Source organism: Bidens hawaiensis, unplaced genomic scaffold (genome assembly GCF_021521415.1).
Source record: "Bidens hawaiensis isolate Kalapana, Puna unplaced genomic scaffold, B.hawaiensis_p1.1 tig00017759_1, whole genome shotgun sequence".
Classification (NCBI taxonomy): Eukaryota; Viridiplantae; Streptophyta; class Magnoliopsida; order Asterales; family Asteraceae; genus Bidens; species Bidens hawaiensis.
Window position 1 is genome coordinate 335,960 of NW_027492678.1, and position 17,143 is coordinate 353,102.

The window sequence follows — 17,143 nt, forward strand, 5'->3', positions numbered from 1 at the left end:
TTTGGTTTTTGGTAATTATATTTTTTTACAAAGTGTATTATTGTTTGAATATTAAGAATAAAATGATTTATTTGAAGGGGTGGCATCCAATAATATCCGGTTAAAGACTCATCGAGCACAAATTATTCACGTGGTTGTGACTCGAGAACTTTATAACCATCCTTAATCACCAAGGCCGAATTATCATCTCCAAATGTACGAGCGTGAAACAAAATAATCATGTCTTGAACTTCGACTATTGAGCACTGAAGAAACACTAAGTGACCCCGGCAGATTACGGATAATCTTAAGGTCAAGTAGATGTTTCCCACGAGGGTTAGGTCCGGCAAAGATGGTTATTCTTCTGATGACCTGCAAAACAGACACCGTGAGCTCGTCACTGAGAATGGGGGGTACCTCCTTGTGACCAACCTCAGGTGTGATAATCAGACTAGATTGCTCTGAATATAAATGTATATTAAGAGAAATAGCTAGAGCAGATAAGATATGTGATGGTATAAGATAGTATATGATAAGATAATGATACCGTTCCAAGATGTTGGAGTATTTATAGCCGAAGGTAGGTTTCCAAGCAGGTACAGCCAGCTGTATAATATTCCTTTTCTACCAACTGTGGGCTACGCACGTGCCATGCTGGTGGTTGGTGGGTAGGCAGCGGCTGATAGTGACATGGCCGGCTGTGTACTATTCCTTTTCCACCAACTGCAGGCTATGTACGTGCCACGATGAGGGTTGGTGAGTAGGCAGCGGCTGATAGTGACATTAAGTACTAGAGCGTGTTGCTCGTCGTACTGTTGTCAGTGAGCTGTCACCCTGTGATTGGTTCATGGGCTGCTTTGGTCAGATCTTGTCTATTTTGTCCATACCTTGGCAGGTATATTACAAAAGATCCTCCAGAAGCGTACGGACTGGCTCATTTGGGCGGGAGTATTCCCGCCTTGCTCATTCCTTCTTCAGGTGACATTACTGAATTATTGAGAGTTAGTGCCTTGTGCGTGTAGCCTTGCTATTAGTGCGGGTAGCCTTCCCTGATGGCTTGTATCCGCAGCTGCGGGAACAGGCGGGGTACTTCACCATTGGGAGGCTTTTCCTGCGGGAACAGCTTGCGTACTGCGCGTAAGGTCTTCATCTCTGAGCATAGTGGGTCCTGCGGAACCAGTTGGTCTTTGCGCAGACGTCCCTCTTTAAGGTGAGTCTTGCGGGTCCAACTGGGCTCTGCTGGGACCTACCTCTTCAAGTCCCCCCAGTCCAATGTTCTTCTCATGAATTGTTAATAAGTGAGGTGAACTTTTGGACTTAAGCAAAGGGTTTTGAAAAGGGTTTTTAGTTTTAAGGTTTTCCGTGGGGATTCTTCCCGCGGTTTTCCTAATGTCACGTGCAGAAATTCCCGACTTTTCTGCTTGATCTTTGGGTATGATGCGGGTAGGTGTGTAACCTCCTCGCAAGTCAGGAGCGTTGAGTTTCACTTGTAGATTCTCCACGACGTTTTGGTAGTTTTAGACATAGTGATCAATTATGTTAAAACAACCAATTCCATCTTGGAGCTTCAAACAATCTAGTTCTCAACGTTCCCGTTATGCGGGGATGTTATTTCCCTTTCCACAAGCATGGCCCAGAAGATCCTTCTTGGTTTTAATTCCCTGCAAGTGCTAAGTATGTGAAGGGTTTCGCCTTGACATTGTACCCGCACTCGTCTTATAGTTACTTGACTTCCAAGGTATTCTTGGCTTCAATTCCCTGCAGGTGCTAAGTATGTGAAGGGTTTCACCTTGACACTGTACCCGCACTTGTCTTACGGTTTCTTGGTTACCAAGGTATTCTTGGCTTCAATTCCCTGCAGGTGCTAAGTATGTGAAGGGTTTCGCCTTGACACTGTACCCGCACTTGTCTTACGGTTTCTTGGTTACCAAGGTATTCTTGGCTTCAATTCCCTGCAGGTGCTAAGTATGTGAAGGGTTTCGCCTTGACACTGTACCCGCACTTGTCTTACGGTTTCTTGGCTACCAAGGTAAGGGGGTATATTCCCTCTTATTTTTGAATCTTTGAATCTTTTTTGAAATTCGAAGAGTTGGTGAAAGGATAAGAACAGTCCAAACTGTTGAAGGGACGTTAGCGTCGTCTGACAGTTTCTTCTAACAGTTTCAGGACGTGCAGGCAGTTATGGCGACGTGACAGTATATGGTCATTCCAGACGCTTTTTCACGCGCGTGGGCGCGAGTTTTTGGGCGCGTGGGCGCGAATTTTACGGCACGCGTCCTGTCGACAGCTGTTGTCTCATTGTGCCTGCGCTTTTCCCTCTCCCCCGCATTAAATTCATCGCATTCATTGCGATGGGTATATAAAGAGGGAAGAGGATGCATCTCAACTTACACCTTCACTCTTCTTCTAAACGATTTCTGGCGGATACTCTAACTTTTCCGCCGAGCATTCTCCTGAAATCGCTTTCATACCTCCAAAATGTCTTCTACTCATGATCCTGAGGTTACTGCCGAAGAGTCCGACGTATACCCTGAGAACCCGATGTCCGCGTCTGACAAGGACGATACGAGTACTGCTGGCGAGTGCCAGTGTGCTCTTTCTGTCGATCTATACAGCTATATCGTCAATAAGTTCATGCTCGATCCTTACGAGCCTGAGTTTCCGGAGCCTTACCAGACGGTGTACGATGCCCCCAAGGGTAAGATAGGGGTTTATGCCTCATCCTTCCTATATGGGAATCTCAGATTCCCATTAACGAAGTTCGTATACCGTGTTCTGGAGAAACACGGTGTACATTTGACGGAGGTGCACCCGATGGCGATCGCAAAGGTTCGCCACTTTGAATGGGTGTGCCGCATTCTAGGTGTTGAGCCCGCGTCGACCGCCTGATGACCTTCTATTCCTGGAGGTGCATCCAGGGCTGGTATACCTTGGTCACTCGGATCAAGGGTTTGAAGATATGTGCTACCGAGCGCAGTCTTCGGTCTTGGAAGCGGGAGTTTTTCTATATCTCCGCTCGCGTCGTCCCCATAGCGATGACGTTCAAGAATGGGAGAGCACTCCCCAACCTTCACGCCTCCAACTACCAGGAGACTGAATGGTTTACCAAGATCTCTCGGATCCATACTCCGGTTTACCGCTTTGCGGAGTCTGGGATGGTGATGCTCGGGATGAGCCGGGTATGGAAGGATGCCGGTTCTGGGACGCCGCAAGTACCTATCATCCTTGAATACGGTTCAAATTCTATTCCCTACGGTATGCTCCATCTCTTTTTGCTGATTTAGGGTTTTTCTTCTAACTGTTTTTCTGTTTATTTTCAGAGGGAAACAACTTGCAATCTCTTCTGCAACCGCGTGAGAGCGGTGGTCCCGCTCGGCTGGGTACTCGTGCTCTTGATGAGAACGAGTTGCCCATCTTGGAGCAAACGGCGGATAGGTTCGTGGAGGTCTACCCGCCGGGCCACGAGATTTTGAGCGCCACGCGGCCAGGTAAGGGATTCTTTAACCCTCGCCCTCTTCATGCTTAAACCTCTACTGGAGTTTCCCTAATTTTATCATCTTCTGATGAGGGATCCGCAGATGGGCCTTTCTTCGTGAGGAAGAAGAAAGCTGCCGGTGTGAAGGGCAAGGCGAAGGTCGCCTCCACCGCCGATCAGGGAAATCGGTCCGACTCGGAGACCGAAAGCGAGGAGGCAGTGGGGAACCCTGGTGATGGTGAGACCACTGTTCCGGAGGTTGAGACAGCTGTCACCTCCGGGCAGCCCAGTACGACGGTGACCGGCGTGAAGAGGCCGGCTCCATCGGGTTCGTCCCCGCCTGTCAGAACCTTCAAGCTCAAGAAAACTCGTAAGTATAATTAATCTTACCCGCAATTCTTTCCGCCATTGTTTTTAATATTTTGTCTTCATGCAGGCGTGGATGCAACCGCATTCCAGAGTGGAGCGGGAAGGAACATCTCTGGACCCATGACGGTAGGTTTGGTCAATCTACCCGAGGCGATGACCCAGGCGGCTGCGCCTGTTTGCAGTGTTGGTTCAGTTGCTCATCCCGTTGAGGCAACTGTTCCAATTGTGACGTCATCTCCGCCGGCAGTCAGTGCCATCTTTACTGCATCCTTCACTGAGCCGGCGGTGATTTTTTCTGCGGGCTCCTCCGCAGCGGCGGCCTCGGTTGTGAGTTCACCTCCAGTGAGTTCACCTCCGATGCTCTCTACCGCGGCGGCTTCAACCGTGCCTCCGGCACCGGCGACTACCTCGTCCCCGGCCGGTTCATCAGGTATGTTCAGGGTTGGGGCTTCTAGCCAATCTCTGTCTCCTTCCCGTCTGCCTGACCTCTTGGATGGATATCCCTTAGGTTCAGGTGATGGGTTTGGCGGCTACCGGCCTGTTGTCGACCCTACAGGTACGTAGGGTTATTTTGGCCTATTATCTTTTTTTTTCTCTTTTTTTTATCATTTTTTCCTAAACGCCTTTTGTTTTTGCAGTTTCGGATTCCAATGAGGTGTATGTTCCACGGTGGAACATCCGTCGGGGAACAACCCATCGAACGGCTGTGGACAGCGTCGAGTGGGCGCGTCACGCAGCCCCAAGTGGTGCGTTGGGGGAAGCCATGTCTAGCTACCAGGAGGGTAGGCTGACGAATGAGCTTCGGATTCTCCTTGCCCGGATGCAGCCGCGCGTCGAGTTGCTTTGTCGTGAAAATGACAAAGGCGGAGCGTAGCCAGGAAGTGGCTCAGGCGCGGGCTATCCGGGAGGAGAACAGGAGACTTGCCGCCTTTGCTGCGGAGAAGGAAAAGGCCTTCAAGGCCCTCGAGGTTGAAGTTCAGGCCCGGCTCGAGGCCCGTTCCAAGGCTACCCAAGTTGTTAACGAACAGCTTAGGTTGGCTAAAAAAACTGCGCGGAACGCGACCGAGAGGGCCACCAGAGCTGAAGCCATTGTTGAGCCTTTGCGCGCTGAGAATTAGGAGCTTAAAGCCAAACTAGAGAGGCTTCAGCAGGCTCATGATGCTTTGGCTTTAGAAGATGCCAAAAAGCTCCAAGAGATCTTGGACCAGAGGGGTATGCTTGACCACACTGAGCGTAAGCTGAAGGGCGTTGAAGAGGCTGCTGCTAAGGAAGTGTTGCTTACCAACCTTAACAAAAATGAAGTCGAACGCGCCCGTGACCAAGCTCAAGCTTCCCTCCAGGAAGCTCTGATCACCAAGGAATGGCTTCTACGAGAAGCGTTGTCGCAGGTATGCGTAGCTTCATAATATCTTTACGCTTTTCTTTATACTTAGAAAGGTTGATATATATATATATTTTTTTTGTAGGTTGTGCATCGGATCTTCACGAACACATCTTATGACGATGCCATGAGCGCAGCCCTCAACGCTTCCCATGAGGATGGGGAAAAGGCTGGTTTCTTGCTTGGTCTGGGGTTTGTTGAGAAGGGCATCCCGCCTTCCAACTTCCCTCTTTATGATGTGGACACTGAAGCTACTTACGACCAAGCAGTGAACCAGTATGCTGCCTTCCCGCATCCGGTGGTGGAGAAGGTGAACGAAATTGCTGCTGCTGATGATGGGCTAACTATTCTCAAGGCTTTCCTTGAACCACCACAATCAACTGATGGTGCGGGTTCGAGTGGGTTTGGAGGAAGTGGTCCTGAAGTTTGAACCTTGAGATCCCTTCCCACCGTTAGGATAGATTTACATTACTGTAGGCGGGTAGATACCTGGCCATTCTTGTAATGTTTGAATTTTTTATGAAATATAAATGTTTGTGCGGGTAGGACCGTCACTTTCACTTAATGACTTGCTTTATAAACGTTATATGACTTGCTCATGCATATTATAGTTTAATTTGGCACTTGTTTTGCCTCAAAAACAATATATGATTCGCTCGTGCATACTTTAGTTTAACTTAGCAATTTTCCAAGTGTTTTGGATAAGTTAACCTTTCGACGCGTGGTTGTCAATAGGTTAGTGTTCAGTTTCCTCTATCATGATTGTGCGGGTAGGACCGTCACTTTCATTTAGTGGGATAACCAATCTTCACCTATAACTGACCTGCGTGAAGGTTTTCCTCATCTTTTCCTTAGAAATTTTTTCCGTTTTGTGTTTATGCGGGTTTTGCCGCCTTCCACACGCAACGACTTACTTCCCCACTTATTTATGCGGTGAATACCGGCATATCAGTGTTTTGAATAAGTTAACCTTTCGACGCGCGGTTGTCAATAGGTTAATGTTCAGTTTCCTCTATCATGGTTGTGCGGGTAGGACCGTCACTTTCATTTAGTGGGATGACCAAACTTCACCTATAACTGACCTGCGTGAAGGTTTTCCTCATCTTTCCTTAGAAATTTTTGCCGTTTTGTGTTTATGCGGGTTTTGCCGCCTTCCACACGCAACAACTTACTTCCCCACTTATTTATGCGGTGAATACCGGCATATCAGTGTGGTCAGATCATAAGTATAAATGTAAGACCATCAGCGTCAATGTGATAAGAAGAATCATTTCCATTAGAAGTGGCTCTAGGCCTTTTCTTTACAAGTTTGGAATTGATCTACATGCAGCCTGTGTAATTGAGCTCCCTTCCATGTTCTTGGGATGGGGGTGTCATCGAGCCTTTCGAGCCGATATGCACCTGGTTCGGAATCTCGTTGTTTACGCAGTATGTAGTCTCCAACATTGAAGCTGCAGTTTCATCCGTGTTTTCCCCAACTGGGGTTCTACACGAATTAGCCTGCTTAGCGTCCATTACGCCACGAGGTGAGTCAGTTTCCCATTTCTGACGAATGCTTCGACGACGTCCTTCAAGGATACGCATTCCTCCGTGGTATGGCCTTTTGTCCTGTGGAAGTCACAGGATTTGCTCTGATCAGCGTTGTGACGCTGTCGGATTATTGAAGCCTTTGGCCATGGGAGCCTCTCGGTGGAAAATATTTCGGTGACGCTTTTGGTGAGTGGCGTCCATCTGGAGTTCCGGTTCGACGACTGCATGTTATCCCTTCCGCCTAACTGAGGGTGCGAGCCGGATGAGGTGTCAAAGTTTACCCTTGACTGCCAAATACCAAGCTTCCTCTTTTTATTTTGTCGGGCGGTAAGGACGTTGTTTTCTCTTGTTTTTTGAGTGTAGAGGTTTGTGCTCTGGGGAAGATCTCTACCCAGTTGCTTTTCCGTTTCCGCGAAGCGTTTAGCTGCTGTCATGATGGCATCCCACGTGGATGGCATGCCATCTTTACCCGTTAAGGTGCGGATGAGCTCTGGGTCTTCCGCGCCCTGGATGAAAGTAGCGCGAACAAGATCTTCGCTAATAGTGCCCAGACTTAGCTTTTTTGAATTGAAGCGCGTGATGAAGTTTAGTAAAGACTCATCTTCCTCTCGGATGCAGTTGAGGATCGTCCATTGCTCTTCAGTATACTTTCTTTGTTGACTGAAGTGTTGGCTGAACTTCTGCTGGAAGTCTGCCCAATCGTAGATGTGATGGACCGGTAGACGGTCGAACCACGCTCTGGCTGCCCCAACAAGCGTCATTTGGAACATGTAACACCACGTGGGTTCCGTCCAATTGCTGACGGTTGCCCCCGCTATGAATCTGTTCAAATGATCGTCTGGGTCAGATATACCATCATATGTGCCTATGTTGGACATTTGTTTGGCACTTTTCGGGGCAATTGCTTCCGCAATGTCCCTTGCAAATTTGGACGTTCCCGCATTTACAACAGTTGGTCTGAAGGTTTTAGAGAAGTCACGTGGGTTTCCACCCGCGTTTTTTGGTTTAAAGGTTTCTCCAAAATTTCTTCTGTGGAAATCTGCTTGTTTACGCTTCCCTTTCGCCCTATGGCGCGGGTTTGCGTCACTGTCAGATTCTTCCCAATCTTTATCATACTCGCACTCATTACTCATGTTGAGCTGTTGTCGAGTGCTTCCGATTTCGTCAGCCTGTTGGAGTGAACGTAAGCGTTCATCCAACTCAGCTTGGAATTCCTTCTGACGTGCTTCCGCCCACGCTTTAACTTGATCAAGTGTTTGGCGGGGGAGCCTCGTCTGTTGTCTCTCCAACTGGGTATCGTGAATCCCAGGGGAGGATTATTTACTGCACTTGCCCCGGGTTGGGTAACCGGGGTAGTGTTCGTAAATATTGTGTACTCGCCGGTTTTCCCCCCAGTAGCTGGGGTTGTGGTTACCGGAGTTTCTTGGTCACTCGTTGGCCTTGGCACCGGAGTAACCTTAACCATCTTTCCAGAGGTTTTGAAAAAACTGAGAATTAGTTTTAGCTTTTATGCACGGATGGCGCCAATGAAGAAACACTAAGTGACCCCGGCAGATTACGGATAATCTTAGGGTCAAGTAGATGTTTCCCACGAGGGTTAGGTCCGGCAAAGATGGTTATTCTTCTGATGACCTGCAAAACAGACACCGTGAGCTCGTCACTGAGAAGGGGGGGGGGGGTACCTCCTTGTGACCACCCTCCAGCGTGAGAATCAGACTAGATTGCTCTGAATATAAATGTATATTAAGAGAAATAGCTAGAGCAGATAAGATATGTGATGGTATAAGATAGTATATGATAAGATAATGATACCGTTCCAAGATGTTGGAGTATTTATAGCCGAAGGTAGGTTTCCAAGCAGGTACAGCCAGCTGTATAATAATCCTTTTCTACCAACTGTGGGCTACGCACGTGCCATGCTGGTGGTTGGTGGGTAGGCAGCGGCTGATAGTGACATGGCCGGCTGTGTACTATTCCTTTTCCACCAACTGCAGGCTATGTACGTGCCACGATGAGGGTTGGTGAGTAGGCAGCGGCTGATAGTGACATTAAGTACTAGAGCGTGCTGCTCGTCGTACTGTTGTCAGTGAGCTGTCACCCTGTGATTGGTTCATGGGCTGCTTTGGTCAGATCTTGTCTATTTTGTCCATACCTTGGCAGGTATATTACAAAAGATCCTCCAGAAGCGTACGGACTGGCTCATTTGGGCGGGAGTATTCCCGCCTTGCTCATTCCTTCTTCAGGTGACATTACTGAATTATTGAGAGTTAGTGCCTTGTGCGTGTAGCCTTGCTATTAGTGCGGGTAGCCTTCCCTGATGGCTTGTATTCGCAGCTGCAGGAACAGGCGGGGTACTTCACCATTGGGAGGCTTTTCCTGCGGGAACAGCTTGCGTACTGCGCGTAAGGTCTTCATCTCTGAGCATGGTGGGTCCTGCGGAACCAGTTGGTCTTTGCGCAGACGTCCCTCTTCAAGGTGAGTCTTGCGGGTCCAACTGGGCTCTGCTGGGACCTACCTCTTCATCCAAAACTAGAGCTCTAGAAGGAGACTTGTGTAAATCCACGTTAAGTGAGTGAGTTTACCTCTCTAGAACACAAGTTGTAGTGTTGTACAGTGAGTAGGAAACATTGATTTGCAAGAAGATGGTGTTGCAAGCACAATATGGTTCTATACAAGTGCCTCAAACATTTGCCAACACGATGGATACCAAAAATCTCGGGGGGGGGGGGGGGGGGGCAATGACATCCTTCTACATTTGGTCTAGATATATTTGTTGGGTGGGGCACATTTCTTAAATACTTAGATCAATATAGTTTTATATTTCTAGATTACATTCAAATATTTAATTAAACTAAATTTTAAGGGTACGTAATGCTAGTAAATGGTAAGTTTTATACTTTCTTTAAAAAGAATTTGATTGAATATGTTAATGATATTCATTTCTATTCTATGAATTTTACAAAGAGCAAAAATGGAGTTAAAGTAAAACCATCACATCGTTTTGCTTCTCTAAATCAATTTGCTGACACAGAATGATGTGAGAAACGGACATGCCATAAAGTTATAATTTAATTATTAAAAACACTCATTTAATTTATAATAAATAATTTAAATTGTTTCTCATTTCTGGTATTTGTAGATTCATAACTCTGAAAATGTTCAAACTTTCAATAATGCAAGCTCTAATAAAACAATTCCTCCACCCACCAAACCTCTATTGACCAAGTTGACTTCACCAAACATGACTTGAACTCGTCTGAACCGGTTGTAACAGCTGGTTTAATTGAGTGAGTGGCTCACCTTCCATGTTAGATAAAAAAAAAAATTTTAAAACATCAAAGCTACTGTTCTAGTAAAGAGGCCCACAGTATTAACAAATGAAGATTACCAGGAAATTATTAACTTATTGATTCATACAGGCTATAGCTTGACTCAAGGATACGTTTAAACATACACAAATCATAAAACTTATCAATCGACAGTCTCTCGGTAAGCAACCTCTTTATCCTCATCAATATAGGTATGACCTGCCTAAGCAGCTAACTCTCTTCAAACTATATCAATAGCGGATCAAAGAGAGACACCTTGATCCACAAGATTAGAGGTAAGCCTTCCTACATTTTGCCGCCTGGCCCCTAACAATAATTGAGCTATTTGAGGGGCAGCCTGTGCCGTGGTGACGGTTGAAGAGGTGTAGCAGCAATCAATAAAAAACAACTCAAAACACTTGCAATAAAACTTCCAAAAACAGGTCTGAGGACAACAATCCAAATGAATATGTCAATCAAAAAGCACATAACTAACCCTAAAAAACCATCTATCAAGAACAATTTGAATAGTAAAACACAAACCAAACCATAAGATCCAAGATATATAACTGAAAAACTGACATAATAGAATCATTCACTGAAAATTAAATGCTAAAACAGAAGTATCACCATCATTTTAAAAACAAGATCCTTAACAAAACATAAAGAAAAACAAAACCATCCAAAAAACAAGCTCTCACTTCAATGGGATAAACCTGGAAGAGTGAGTGGCACCAATACCGGGCCTACCGTGCTTCACGGGCTTGTATGAGATAGAGAACTCTGCAAGGTAGTGACCGATCATCTCGGGCTTGATTTCAATCTGGTTGAAAGTCTTCCCGTTGTAAACACCAACCACACTCCCGATCATTTCTGGAACAATGATCATGTTTCTCAAATGGGTTTTCACAAGCTCAGGCTTCTCACCAGCAGGCGCCTCACGTTTCTATTAAAAGACGATAGTACATCAGTATAATGCAGATAATATAATAAATCATATTAAAAGTTGAAAAAAAACAAATAGCATCAAATATTCAGCAATTATAAAATGAACTGTAAAAAATCTTATATAGCATTTAACTTAAATAATAAAATAGAAAACAAATTCTTATATATTAAGCTTAATATAAAGCTGCTTAATTTAAGCTAAAAGCCTAAAACCAAGCTAAAACAACTCCCTAAACACTTGGCATATAATATATCAAAATTCAAGTTACCATCTTGACCATCAAAAATGCACATTTGTATTTAAAAAACATTTTAGAACCTAAAAAACACTTATATTTAACAAACAACTTAGAATCTAAAATCATTGTATAGCTAAAAGCATTGTACATTTGTTCTAATAATCCTTGTTAGAAAACAGTTCTACAAACTAACAAAATTACGATCTTACACAATAATTACACATAAACAATAACTAGTCATTTCCAAACGTAACAATTCAATCAGGGTAGAAACCAACATGTATAAAATCATATAAAAAATTAATAATATAGATACAACCTTACAATAAATCTATATAATACACAAATCATGATAACATAATTGACCTTAAAAACAATATACAGGCTATAATCACTTAATTTCATTTCAAGCAGATATTTAATCAGGGCACATAATAACATAATCAAACACAAATAATATCATATACCAGAATAAAAATAATAAACATACAGCTTTGCGGAGCTTCTTAATCAAAGCCATGGGCTTCCTCTTCAAACCTCTCTGAAACCTACAAACAAAAAAAAATATTAAAAAAAGCCATATAGATCCATCAAAACATAAGAAATTTATTACCTTCTACGAGCACGAGCAGTGAAGAGCTTGACAAGCTCATCAGTGGACATATCAAGCAACGCATCGAGATCAACTCCACGGAAACTGAACTTCTTGAACGTCCTCTTCTTCGGTGCTCCGGCTGCCGCAACATCAACCTCAACGTCCGCCTGCAACAATAATTCATTACAGTTAGATTGGATTGAATTGTGACTGTTAAATCATACAGCATAAGACATGAAAATCACCATTTTTGTTGAATCTGCCAAGGCTTGAGTTAACTGTGTGGCCGCTAGGGTTTGGTGGTTCCGAATGAATGGTGGTTAACAAAGAAATTTTGTATTTATCGTATGACTTTAGGGCTTCGGCCTGGTTATGGTTTTAGTATAACTGGGTGGGCCTGTTGTTTATTATGGGCTATAAAATAATGAGCTAGTTATTTGTTTTTATGGGTTCTACTTCTTTTACAGAAAACTTTGATTTTAGGTTTTTGTATTTTTTGTTTTGAACTGCCAAACTTAAAACTTTAGGCTTTTGTATGGGCATGTTGTTTGAGGGCTATAAAAATATAAAAAAAGTCAAAAATAGAGGTGTGAGAAAGTTTTTTTATCACATAAAAAATCTTTTAAAATAAAATAATAATAAAAAATTTATAACTCAAAATATAAATAAAAAGCGAAAAAAAAATTAAAACTAAAATGTTTCCCCCGCATTTCCGTTCAAAAAAATCGAAAAATGCACACAATGACGAAAATAAACAAAAGACACAATTATAACTAAAAAAAATGACACAATAAATCGCAAAATATAGCACAATGTCAAACAAAATATAACGTAATGTTGAGTAATATAACACAATAGAAAAAGACACAAATGTCAAGGAAAAAAGACAAACAATAACTAAAATAAACACAAAACACAATAATATTTATCATTCATCATCGTGTCTTTGTTTTAGAACTAGAAAGACAGTGGAAACATTTTTTGTTTTTAAGTTTTTCGTTTTTTATTCAATTTTGAGTTATAATTTTTAGAGGTTGTTTTGTGTAGCCATAAATCCTTCTTAAACTTCTCTTTTTGTTCCTATTTGTATAATAACTTGACCCCGTTATGAAAAACTATGATTTTTTGGGTTTTGAGGCTTTGACTATGAGCTTTTTGGGTTATGTTCTACTTCTGTTTGAGAATTTGACTTTTGACGGGTTAACTCTCGAGTTTACACCGGAGTAGGAAAGTTTGGTTCGGTTTTGGTTTAATCGGTTTGAAATTCTTTTGGATAGAATCGAAAGCCAAGCCGAACAGAACGAAATTTTACAAACATATGTTTATTTGCTACTGTGACGTAGACATTGAACAATTATTTAAACACTAATAGTTTAAATATGGCCCATACCAAAGTGGTTATTTAAAATATTAAAGACAATTGCGCATAAACGAACATAAATGAACGAACGAAGCAGGAGTTCTTATTCCCTCTTTTAGTGAAGCCAACAATGTTGGTATTTGTTTGTTTATTAACTTAATAAACGAACATAGATGAAATTCCCTCGATTAGGAGATAAACTGCTTTGGCATGTGCATTCATTTTTTAATCATAAAATGCAGCAGTAGAGATGTCAAAATAAAGTAGACAAAGCACTAAGGATATCGGGTGATGATATCCTACTTCAAGGTTGCAAAGGGCACGTTTGAGATAAAGCACAAAAATACATGGATAATTTACTTGGGAAGAGTTAATGTATTTTGAATCCTTTAAATTCTCTAAATGAATTCCTATAATATTTTAATGTAACGGCTACGGAAGGGTGAATAGTTTGCTATTATGTAGCAATTTGTAAGGAACTAACGATCATTATTTTTTGTTTATGAAATTCATTTTCTACTTTGGTATTTGCTAAGTGAATGAGGTGATTATCCCTTTGTGGATCTCAGATGAATTGGTTTCACATCGATGCAAATATCATACATTCAACTGGCAACTTTAACATTTGGTAAAATTTCAAAATGAAGAAATCTATTTATTTAGTCTAATGTTTGTAAATGCAAATTGACATAGCTTAAGATTCAATCTTGATAAACATGGACGTCAAAGTTGAGATATGACAGCAATAATGTAATCTTTAATAAATATTACGGCTTAAATTATAAAAATAGGTTACGACACAAATTATTTTAGTTGTAAGAAGGCATTTTGGGTATTTAGGTATTCACTATAACTACTGTTGGTAATAAACCAGCATAAATGCATTTATATTTGTTATAAAAAGTAGTATTTATATAGAAACAGAACGCAAACGAGTAAGGTGCGCCGCTACCCTTTTTTGAATGGATTCATAAATTTTAATCCATTTTTTGCATTACACAATTCAAGAGAGTATTTGTATTTAAAACTATTTTGGCATCCATAAACCATATTTTAGTATTTTAAAAGTGGTTTTTTCAGCCCATATATCACACAGGCATATAACCTGGTTTTTAATACACCACAAATTTAATAGGAATTTATATCAAATATTTGTGAGATTATGTAAGGCCCCGTTCCCTGTAGCCCTACTTTAGCGTCGGATTTACTCATAAACACAGTTCTTACAAATCAGAGTTAATTAAAACTTTTCACGGAATATAAAACATCAACTATTCGTTACAAAACATTAAATCTTTTCTTTGATACCATAACACAAAACATTATATTTAAAATATAGGCAACACCATTACAAGGGAGGTTCGAACTTGGGTAATGGGGTATGACAAGTGTTATGACCATTTGAAAGATACATCATTTCCACCACGACATAAACTTTTTTTAAAAAGTTGGTCATATTGAGAAGTAAAAAACATGACTGGTATATTTTCTACAAAAATCATGATGGGTATACATATTTAAATAAAAACCGATTGTTGTGTGAGCTAAATATTACTATTTGTTTATTAACCTAAGAAGCAAAATTAAGTTATCGACAATAATATTGTATGGAGATGAAATAGTTATGATATTATAAAAAAAGAATTAAAAATAAAAGATATGATCTGGTTGATCTTAACAATTAAAATATGGTAGCTACGTTTGGTAACGAGCATAGTCCTGGGTACGCTTGGGAAAAATCAAGAGTGATTTATAACTACTATTGTGTAACTTAACAACAACCAGAAACTTTGAAAAATTTGGTCAATACGTACGGAAAATATAAGGTACTTTTCCTTTTTTGGCTCCTCTTTGATCAACAATAATGAGTCCATTCAAGTGTGTCTCAATAACCCTATCTTCTTTAGAGCATTCCAATCACGTCTCTCGTCTCCATCTTTATCTTTATAATTAGACTACATTTCTCTTATATGTTCAATTAAATAATATTTTTTATTTCTTTATCATTATAGTTTTCTTTTTTTTTTGCTCACAACCAATTTAACAAATATTAAAAAAATAAACAAGAACAAACAAAGTTTTCCAAAATTTTAAAAAAATCACTACATTTTATCTCCCAATCCTATAATTTACACTCACAACCACTCAATACATATAATATAATTTACAAACTCTCATGATCTCATCACATGATTTAGAGGACGTGTTAGAGAATGCTCAATGAGTCCATTCAATAGTGTAAAAAACATAATGTCGACATTGCGTACAAAAACACGCTTAATGCAAACACTTGGTAACAATGCTCAGAGTGTCAGCAACAAAAGCACATAGGGCAAAGATTTGTTTTAAAATATTAAAGAATAGAATAATGCTTTATTTTGGTAACATCTTACTATATAAAACTAATATGGATTTGTCAATGATCCGTCAATAATGATGGTTACTAATGGAGAAGGTCGTCGGTATTTTGTTATTGTGGGAATCTCACTTGCAACAAATTATGACATATGATACTGGTAGCTCATGTTTCTTGTTCTACTATTTTTTTCTTCTAGAAGTGTCATTAACAAAACCTTAAAACATACGGCATATATGTAGTGCGAGTAATTTCCTTGAAACATACGGCTTTGAGCTTTTTGAGTTCTGTTGTACTTCTGTTTGCGAATTTGACTTTTGACGGGTCAACCCTGGAGGTTACACCAAAGGGTAGTGTGAGAGTTTGGTACGGTCTAGGTTTAATCTGTTGAAATTCTTTTGAATAGAATCGAAAACCGAACCGAACGAAATTTAGGAAGTTCAAAACCTCCAAAAATAGAATTCACATTTGATTTTTTTTTTCAGACACACTACGTGAATATCGACTTTTAGCCACACATGTGGTCTGGGCGATTTGCCACACTTCGGCTTAAATGTGTGGCTAAAAGGTCTTTGACCATGTTTGAAAACCTTCCTGAATGTTTTGGCCACACATGTTATTCTTCATGTGACCATTCTATACCTACTCAGGTACTTTTTGTCACACTTTGAAAAAACTATGACAAAATCTAGCCACATTATAAAAACGTGTGGCGAAATGTGACCTACAGTCATAGTTTGTTTGATCTTTGATACATGTGACCAAAAACACATACATTAGCCACAAACTGTGACATTTAACTAGCCACATGTTTTAATAGTGTGGCCAAATGTGACGAACGACTACTGTATTGATAAGAGGTGTGTCTAAAAGGTAAACTATATAGCCACATATATTACGTTGTGTGGCTTAATGTCACATTTGTTAGCCACATTTTTAATAATGTGGCGAAATATGACGAACAACCATTGTATTTATTAGTAATGTGACTAAAACGCTTAAAATAATGGCCACTTATACGAGGTTGTGTGACCAAAGAGTAGTTTAGTTTTATATGGCTAAAACGCTTTATTTTTTCTAAGTATCATCACCTTCACCTCCTCCCAATTACAAACCTAATCCATAAACATCGATTGAAGCTCATTACTCTTCTTCATCACTTTGATTCTTGCTCCAAACTTCATCAACCATCATGCGATCAAATCTAACGGGGGTTTTCAACATGATTAATTAGAACCCTAGAGATGTCAAAAAAATGTTAGGGTTTGAGTTTTGTTGAGATCAGTTGGTTGACAGATTCGTTCTCGTTTATTGATTGATCTGTAAATCGATGTTAAACAACAATTATGTAACATCCCAAATTTCAAGATTTTATAAATATGGATTTTAAACCAAAGAGGGGTCAAAGAGGAAATAAAACAAAAGGGTGGGTGATGCATATTTTTGGATGTTCTGGATGTGTGTGTGGACAAAAGAAGAAAACAAGCAAGAAGAAGAGAACGAGCAAGAAGGAGAACAAATGATTTCACTTCTCAAATCGATTATCAAATCGAGCATTAGAAAATACATAATCATCGTCTAGTAGATCGATTATTGGGTAAGT

At 40.9% G+C, this 17,143-nt stretch overlaps 1 protein-coding gene across 1 annotated transcript; it reads right to left on the reverse strand.

Annotated features, from left to right (window-relative positions):
* Positions 1–10,585: 10,585 nt before the first annotated feature.
* On the reverse strand, positions 10,586–12,132 carry LOC143554542 (small ribosomal subunit protein uS19x-like). The gene is made up of 4 exons (XM_077044270.1): positions 12,070–12,132; positions 11,843–11,991; positions 11,720–11,777; positions 10,586–10,988 (listed from the first exon to the last, which is right to left on the reverse strand). The coding sequence occupies exons 1-4, from the start codon at positions 12,070–12,072 to the stop codon at positions 10,740–10,742; spliced, it is 459 nt and encodes a 152-aa protein (XP_076900385.1). The 5' UTR covers positions 12,073–12,132; the 3' UTR covers positions 10,586–10,739.
* Positions 12,133–17,143: the final 5,011 nt, after the last annotated feature.

Coding starts and splice junctions, on each gene's coding strand:
- LOC143554542 (XM_077044270.1), bottom strand. Junction 11,778..11,842: donor ACTGCTCGTGCTCGTAGAAG/GTAATAAATTTC, acceptor TTTTGTTTGTAG/GTTTCAGAGAGGTTTGAAGA. Junction 10,989..11,719: donor TTAAGAAGCTCCGCAAAGCT/GTATGTTTATTA, acceptor GTCTTTTAATAG/AAACGTGAGGCGCCTGCTGG.